The 8742-nt window shown below is 54.2% G+C and overlaps 1 protein-coding gene across 1 annotated transcript; it reads left to right on the top strand.

Annotated features, from left to right (window-relative positions):
* The first annotated feature begins 4771 nt into the window (after window positions 1-4771).
* Window positions 4772-5704, top strand: LOC136303476 (olfactory receptor 14J1-like). The gene has a single exon (XM_066207139.1). It carries the CDS (start codon window positions 4772-4774, stop codon window positions 5702-5704), a length of 933 nt encoding a protein of 310 aa, XP_066063236.1.
* The last annotated feature ends 3038 nt before the right edge of the window (window positions 5705-8742 follow it).

Here is an 8742-nt window from a genome sequence, read left to right as displayed (position 1 = left end):
CTAAGGGCGGCTACAGAATCAGCCCTGTGCAGGGAAGGGGTGAGGAAGATGAGCTGCTTTGGTGCGCTGAGACTCCTCCTGGCCAGCAGGTGGATATTAGCTTCAAGTCTAGGATTCTGACGCAATGTGTTTCTTTCTAAGCCCCTGCCTATGGAATCACCTCAGCAGTCTAAAGACGGAAGGTATTTTTGATAGAATTCCTACAGAAAGCCACTGCAATTTGGACGTGGCAAAGAAGCCTTGTGGTGGGGTGCAGAGCCATAACCTCCTGCCAATCAAAGAGCTTTTGGTGGACAATGCATTTGTCTGCTGATTTCTTTGAATTCTAGAGACCTCTCAGGACTGCTCGATCCTGAGGGAACGCCCTTGGCCTTGACCTGTAGGCACCCGCACCGGCTTCAAATCAGCTCCCTCAGCTTCCAGGACCTCTCTTGGCCGGCATCCTGATGGGGATACGGGACTGCTGCGATGCACTGCTGGGACCCGGCAGGACAGGACCGGCTGTCTCGTGTCCATGTAGCAGCACCCCCTGACACAGCCTGGGTCATCCTGAAAGCGGACAACGCTCACGTGTCTGCGGAGAGGGGCAATGTCCTGGGTTGAAGTCTATTCTATCACTATCTTCATGAACTGTTGAAACCAGGTGAGGCAGTGCTCCCTGCCTCCTCCACTCTGGCTTATCTTCTGTTAATGGGCCCATCAGCACCTTTGCTGCGCAGCTCACAGATGACCCCCTCCTGGACTACCTGCTGTTAATGGGCCCATCAGGCCTTATCACATGACTCACTATCCCATTGTGAGATGCTCCGCCCAGAGGGAGGAACCAAGCATTCCAGCCTGGATATAAGCTGAGACCCTGATGGTTTGTGGGCCCCACTCCAGTATCTGGCACTTGGACATCCCTCAGTACCACAGCAGAGAGAGCTGCCTTGTCCCAGAGAGTTGTTGGCAATCAAGGGTTTAGGAAAATTCCACAGGCTTTGGGGATCAGCTACAGGGCACATCCAAAACTTGTCCTGACCAGCAAATAGTGTAAATGCTTTTTATACATTATGATATTGTTTTTATCCTTCTTTCTCTCTGTTTTCTTATGCCTGTTCCTCATAAAACCACTTTGATCTCCGAATCCTTTCTGTTCCTCTGCTCTTTTCTCAGACATCCCATGGGAAATCTTGCACAGGCTCCAAATGCCCTTTGTGGATGCTTATCATGTGTCTCAGAACCCCCCCATGCTCAACTGGCAAGGTCATGCAGGAAAGCTCTGCCATAGACTCCCTTGGTGAGTCTTTCAGGAAGAAGTGTCAGAACTTTCCTTGAAGTAATTTTTTTTTTTTTTTAAATTAGAATGGCCCAAAAATATCCTCTACTGCACTGTCCCTGCTATGGGAAGGCACAGCTACCACTGGACCAGGGTGCAGGATGCTAATATCTCCTGACTTTGAACATCTTTGGGATGGGACATCCACTCCCACTGACAACCTGTTTTTCTGTCTTGTCAACCTACCATAAAATATTTTGTCCTTATATCAAATCTAAATTTATCCTTGTCCATTTTAAAGGCATTCCCCTTCCTCTGCCACTAAAGGCCTAAAAATAAACAGAGTCTTTCTTGGGTTATGTATGATCACAATGTTTTAATCTGAAAAGACCTTGGAGGACACAAAAGACACCCAAGATGAAATTTGGAGGCCTTAAGCACATGACTCATATAGAGAATGAGGGCCCAGGGCTCAGTGGTGTGAAAACTGAGAATAGAAAAAGAGTAGCCTGGCAGGAATTGAAAGGTGGTTTCAAAAATATTAGAGCTCTTCTTCAGAGCAGAAAATAGCTTCAAAAATAAAGAATGATACCAAGGGCAGCAGTGGAGGACCAGACTGGACGCAGAGGGAGAGGAATTTCTGTCCCAGGGCAGGGCTGTGCTGCAACACGTCCCCCAGAAAGAGTCTGGAGCAGCCCAAGGCTCTGTGTGGCCAGGCAGAGGCAGGCAGGACGCAGAGCTGTCAGCAAAGGAAGGGCCCAGCCAGGTGGGGCAGCCGGGGGATGACGACAGCCTGCAGGGACAGAGGCGCAGGGCACGGACACCGTAGCACAGCCTGGGCTGCACAGGGCACAGGGATGGGCAGCAGCTGCAAGGCCCTGACAGAGCCAACTCCTGCAGCACTTTGGCCATGGCTGCTGGGCCTGGGCCTGAGCCATGAGGAGGAGACAAGTGACCCTTGCAGGCCTGGGGCCTCATTGCCTCCTTGTCCCTGCTCAGCAGCCTGGCAGGGGCCGCCCCATGCTGCTGCCCTTGGCATTGCACATCCCCACATCCCAGTGGGCCGGGAAGAGCCCTGAGCACTGAGGGAGGGACAGGATGTGCCTTGGCAGGGGCTGGGGCTCAGGCCTTGGCCCTTTGCATTCCTGAAACACATGCAGGTTTGCTCAGCATCAGAGACACCTTTGCCTTGTTTGTCCCCACCTGTCATCAGTGCCTACACTATTCTGCTCTAACTGGAACCTGGGGACATTTTCTCAGTCATGTCTGTCAGTGGGACCCATTAAAACTTCAAGAAACTTTGGAGTTTCAATCTGATTAGGAGTTCTCAGGAAGTTTTTTAAACACTCCCTTGGGGACTGAGTCTGATGTAAACAACACCAAAGCCCCAAGAGGGTCATTAAAATCCTGGTGCTGTGTCTGGGCTGCTGAGCTGAGCCGGGCTCCTGAAACAGAGGCACCTCCTGGCAACCAAGAAGAGCTTTAAAAAGACATTTCTCCTCAGGAGCAGCTTCACTCCCAGCCCAACAGGGCTGAGGGCACTGCCTGCAGGTACCTGAGAGCTGTGAAGCAGACAGAGGCTTAAACACCTGGAAGGAAAATTCTGAGTTTCTTTGTGAAGAAATGTTCACCACTTCAGACACAGTCAGTCTCTGGCTGCAGGGATCTCCTAAAGCTGACCCAGGACAGGACTGACAGCACTGTAAGGATGGCTCTGCTGCCCTTTCTGCTTTGGGGGAGGATGTGCTCCAGAGCGGGGCTGCCCTGGGCACCGTCAGAGGGACAGGGCAGGACGGCTCCTGCTGCCAGGGACGGCTGCAGGGGCTGAAGCTGGGGCTGCAGCCAGGGGTGCGCAGGGCTGTCGTGCAGAGCAGGTGCTGCAGCCCTGAGGGCTCTTGGCCAGGCCGGGGGATCTGTCACCTGCCAGGGGCAGCTCTCAGCCTGCCTGGCAGCTCCCATGGATGCTGGAGGGGAGCTGTGGGTGCAGTGAGTGACTCCTGCCAGGGTAGGTCCTGCTGCTGTGGAGAGGGTGCTGTGTGTGCCAGGGCTGCTCAGAGCTCCAGCTCATGCCCAGGTAATTTCTGAGGGGACTTTTCATGAGCTCATTCAGGGAAGGAGTTTCCTGCTTTTCTTTCTGCTTTCCTGAATTTGTGCTCCCATTTTTCCCTGACTCAACTTGGCAGCAATGGAAACTTATCTGTGCAGGGCAGAGCAAGGGCTGAGGCTCTTAAAGCATCAGGATGAGGATTCCTGGGAACCTCAGCAAGTGCCTCCACTTCCCCAGCCTCCAGATCCATCCAGCATCACTTTTCCATGGTGCCCAGGCCTGGGGGAGCTGCTCTTTAATCCTGCAGCCCCCAGCAGCTGCAGGGCAGAGCTGGCCCAGGGCTGGGCTGGGCTCTGGCAGCTCTGGCAGGGAAGGAGCCCGGGGCCACAGGAACAGCTCGGGCTGGGACAGCTCCAGCAGCAGAGCCGTGGGCAGGGAGGGAGGGAGGCAGTGCTGAGGGAAGCCCTGCTGCAGGGGACATGTGGCACCTGCCGGCCCTGCCCTGCAGGGCACACACTGCCCTGAGCAGCACAGCTCTTGTGTCCCCTCCCAGCCAGCACAGCCCTCAGCCCGGGGGCTCGGGGCCCTCAGTCCCCTCCTGGGCCGGCAGAGCAGCCCCAGAGATGCAGGGCATCTCTCCTGCCATGTGCCCATTGCCTGCTGACCAGGGCCTGAGGGCCACTGTCCTGCACTGCTGCTGCCTGGGAGGGGCTGTGCAGGGCTGGGCAGGGAAAGGCTTTTCCTCAGGGCCCAGCTCTCTCTTTCCTTGCCTTGCCCAGGTGCTGCTGGCATTGCTGACGGGCTCTCTGGGAATGGCAGTTCCAGCTGCAGGCTCAGGCCCAGCCCTTGGGCTCCTCCTGTGCAGGCTGAGCACAGCAATGGGGTGTCCCAGCTCCCTCTGCCCCGGGGAGCTCTGGGCAGGGCAGGCTGGGAATGAGCCGAATCTCCCTGATTTAGGGAAAGGCAGGGGTCACTTTGTGTGTCAGGGATCCCTCTGCTCTCAGCAGTGTCTCCTGGCTTTCTAGGATAGCACAGGATTGGAGCTCAAAAACTGCAAGTCCAGGGCAGCTGGGAAGAGGTCACAGGGACAGAGCAGCTCCCCTCAGTGTGCACTAAGGCTCAGACAATCCTCCTACCTCACTGGACTCTGTTCTCCCCTGGTGCAGCAGAATGTCTCATTCTGCCACCAGCAATCCCCATTCCTTCAGCCCGGCAGCTTCCGATCCTTACGAGGAGATTCTTCGTCCATGTTCAACCACCAGGACTCACACCTGCCCTCACTGTTCCCCTGCACTGACTGGGGGTCAGGGCTGACTCCCAGGTGTCCTGCAGGTCAAGGTCAAGGCGAGGTGTTTAGTGGTAGGGAATGGTCTGTGAGAGAGGGCTTTAACTTTTCAGTGAGTAATCCCCCCTCAAATGTCATTGTCTTTCCTCCTTCTGTAGGTTGGCATGTCCATACACAGCAAATGTCCAACAGCAGCTCCATCAGCCACTTCCTCCTGCTGGCATTGGCAGACACGCGGCAGCTGCAGCTCCTGCACTTCTGCCTCTTCCTGGGCATCTCCCTGGCTGCCCTCCTGGGCAACGGCCTCGTCATCAGCGCCGTAGCCTGCGGCCACCACCTGCACAGCCCCATGTTCTTCTTCCTGCTCAACCTGGCCCTCGCCGACCTGGGCTCCATCCTCACCACTGTCCCCAAAGCCATGCACAATTCCCTCTGGGACACCAGGACCATCTCCTATGCAGGATGTGCTGTACAGCTCTTTCTTTTTCTATTTTTCATTTCAGCAGAGTATTCCCTCCTGACCATCATGTGCTACGACCGCTACGTGTCCATCTGCAAACCCCTGCACTACGGGACCCTCCTGGGCAGCAGAGCTTGTGCCCACATGGCAGCAGCTGCCTGGGCCAGTGGCTTTCTCAATGCTCTGCTGTACACGGCCAATACATTTTCCCTGCCCCTGTGCCATGGCAATGCCCTGGGCCAGTTCTTCTGTGAAATCCCACACATCCTCAAGCTTTCCTGCTCACACTCCAAACTCAGGGACCATGGGCTCATTGTGCTAAGTGCTGCTCTATATTTTGGCTGTTTTGTGTTCATGGTTTTCACGTATGTGCAGATCTTCAGGGCTGTGCTGAGGATCTCCTCTGAGCAGGGACGGCACAAAGCCTTTTCCACCTGCCTCCCTCACCTGGCCGTGCTCTCCCTGTTTCTCAGTGCTGGCACATTTGCCTACCTGAAGCCCCCCTCCATCTCCTCGCCATCCCTGGATCTGGCACTGTCAGTTCTGTACTCGGTGGTGCCTCCAGCCCTGAACCCCCTCATCTACAGCCTGAGGAACCAGGAGCTCAAGGCTGCAATGTGGAAACTGATGACTAGGCAAGTTCAGAAACATTAAACTGCTGGCCAGTTCTTGCAAATCATTTGTAATAAAGGTCATCTTTGATACATCTTGTTGCTTTGCTTGCAGTTGTTTTTTTTTTTTTTTCCTGTGATTAATTTTCAATTATGTTCACAAAGCAAGGCCACTGTGTGTGCCCTGACTTGTTTTGTTTCACTCCATATTTTCTGTGGTCAAAAGACTGTGTCAATGAGGAGCTGTGCACTCAGTAGCTTTAAACGAACTAAAGGATCTCCCAGAAAAGTTTTCACTGGAGATCCCTTGTTTTGTTCCCTTCCTTTGCAGCTACAGCAGCAATGTCTGTGTGCAGAGCTGGGGACAGATCAGTGCTGGCACAGCAGCTCTGCTCCTGCTGGCCACACCATTCCTGATCCAGGCCAGGAGCCATTGGCCTTCTTGGCCACCTGGGCACACTGCTGCCTCATGTCCAGCCTGCTGTCCAGCAGTCCCCTCAGGTCTGTTTCTGCCTGGCCACTGTCCAGCCACTCTGTCCCCAGCCTGTAGCACTGCAGGGGTTGTTGTGGCCCAAGTGCAGGACCCGGCCCTTGGTCTTGTTAAACTTCCCTTTGTGGGATTTGGGCCCTGGATCCAGCCTGTCCAGGGCCCTGTGCAGAGCCCTCCTACCCTCCAGCAGATCCACACTCACACCCAGCTTGGTGTCAGCTGCAAATTTGCAGATGGTGGACTCAATCCCCTCATCCAGACCATCAATGCAAATATTGAAATCCACACTGGCTGGGTCTGATCCCTCGGCCATCCTGTGGGTGCCGTGTGATGGCACTCAAGGTGATCTGTTCCATAACCTTGCTGGGCACCGAGGTCAGGCTGACAGGCCTGGAGTTCCCCAGATCCTCCTGCCAGCCCTTCTTGGGGATGGGCTCACATTGGCACCTCCAGTCCTCTGGGACCTCCCTGGGGAGCCAGCACTGATGAGAAATGATGGAGAGCAGCTTGGGGAGCTCATCCACCAGCTCCCTCATCCCCCTAGGGTGGATCCCATCTGGTCCCAGAGACACCTGTGAGCATGTGAGTGGCTCAGCAGGTCAGCAGCTGCTTCCTCCTGGATTACAGGGGGGCTGTTCGTCTCCCTGTGCCCATCTACCAGCTCAGGAGAACACTTGTCCTGAGGACAAGTCTTATTGTTTAAAATGGAGGCAAAGAAGGGGCTAAGCACCTCAGCCCTTCCCTCAATTTAGTTACTATATTCCCCCCCAACCATATCCAATACATAATGGAGCTTGTCCTTATACCTCCTTTTGCCAGTAATATATTTATAAAACCATTTGTATTATCCTTTACAGAAGCAACCTGGTTAAGTTCTAGTTGAGCTTTCACCTCTCTAGTTTTCTTTCTGCATAACCTAACAACATCCTTCAACATTTCCTGATTTTCCTGCCCCTCTGTCCAATAGCAATGAACCCTCCTTTTTTCCCATGAGTTCCTGTTGAAGCCCCATGTCCAAGCAGGTCAGTCATTTTCCTTGCTAGCTCATATTTTGGCGCAGAGGGACACGCTGTTCCTGCTCCTTCAAGATTTCTTTCCTGATTTGTGTCCATCTTTCCTGGACCCCTTTGTTTTTAAGGGCTAATTCCCTTAAAAATGTCAGTACTTTATTTGGCACTCCCCAAATCTGCATCCTGAATAGGTCAAAGTCTGCCCTCTGTAAATCCACTGCAGAATTTTGTTGATGCCCCTCCTTCTTTCACAGAATATATAAAAACTCTATAATTTCATGGTCATTGTACCCCAAACAGCTTCTGATCAGCACATCTCCCACCAGCCCTTGTCTGTTTGTCAACAGCAGCAGACAGAGCTTTCCTTGGCACTGGGAAGAGAAGGAAACCTCCAGGGCAGAATTTTGGTGCAGGAGGTGTCCCAGCGTGAGGCCAGGCCATGGCCTGGCTCTGTGTGCCAGGAGCCGGCAGCGCTGGGTGCAGGGAGCCCAGGGAGGGCACAGAAATGCTGGGCTGAGAAATGCTGGGGGGACAGCGAGATGGGCGTGTGCAGGCGGCCAGGGCACAGCAGCAGCACGCACAGGGGGCACAGCCTGCAGGACACATGGCCAAGGGCTGGGCAGGGCTGGCAGGGCCACAGGCACCCAGGCCTTTGTCCCCTGGGCTCTGCCAGCGCCTCTGCAGGCCCCACAGAAGGAACTTTCCTTTCAGGGGCTGCACTTTGCTCCTGCCCGGCCCCTCCCTGAGGAGGCTGGCAGGGCTTGCAGCTTTGTGCCATTTGTCCTCGCTGCCCCTCCCATCCCACTGCCCCACAAGCAGCCCCGAGCCACCCGGGAGGGACAGGCCCTGCTGTGCCAGGCCTGGGCTCAGGGCTTGGCCTTTCTGCTGCCTCCAACCAGCCCAGGCCTTGCTCAGCATTGCAGTTCCCTGCTCACAGCCTGCGGCTCCCTGCAATCCTGGCCTCAAGGATCTGCTCTCAGCAGTCCCTGGGGAGCCTTTGGCACTCCCTGCCCTCAGTAGGGTCCAGGGATGCTCCAAGGGACTTGGAGTTTTGCTTCTGCCTCCTTGAGCAGCTTCTTCAACCCTCTCTCCATGCCTAAGCGTCCTGGACTCAGCCCCAAATCCAGTGTGGGGCTCATGAAAATACAGAATACCTTCACGAGCTCTTTCTCTCTCTTCAGTTGTCTTCATGTCTCCAATGTAAGAAATAAAATACAAATTTCTAAACGCAGTTAAAGATTTCTACTGTAAGGTGCCTTCTCTCAGTTAAAATACTGGTGACCTTGTTATCTTGTACCTATTGAAAGGTCTCTTTTTTTAAATACCGTTTACCCCATACCTGCCTTCTCTCGTTAAAGGCTACTTATCGCAGTATCTCGTACCTATTGAAAGGTCTGCTTTGTTAAATACTGTTTACCCCATACCCATTGTTATTGTAATGCTTTCCCTGGTAAATGCTATTTACCTCAAAGTCTCTTCCTTTAGAACTGTATTCTTCCCCGCAGAGTACCTGTTCCTGCCCTGCCGGCTCCCGCCCTGCTGGCTCCCGCACGGCAACCGGTGACTCCACCCGGTATGTAA

This window comes from Chamaea fasciata, unplaced genomic scaffold, assembly GCF_029207755.1.
Source record: "Chamaea fasciata isolate MVZ Bird 193981 ecotype frontalis unplaced genomic scaffold, bChaFas1.0.hap1 SCAF_35, whole genome shotgun sequence".
NCBI classification, from domain to species: domain Eukaryota; kingdom Metazoa; phylum Chordata; class Aves; order Passeriformes; family Sylviidae; genus Chamaea; species Chamaea fasciata.
The sequence above is the reverse complement of the archived record's forward strand: the minus strand, read 5'-3'. Positions and strand labels throughout refer to the sequence as shown.

Bases quoted from the DNA above. Each gene is read 5' to 3' on its own strand.
- LOC136303476 (XM_066207139.1), top strand. From the start codon at position 4,772: ATGTCCAACAGCAGCTCCATCAGCCACTTCCTCCTGCTGGCATTGGCA.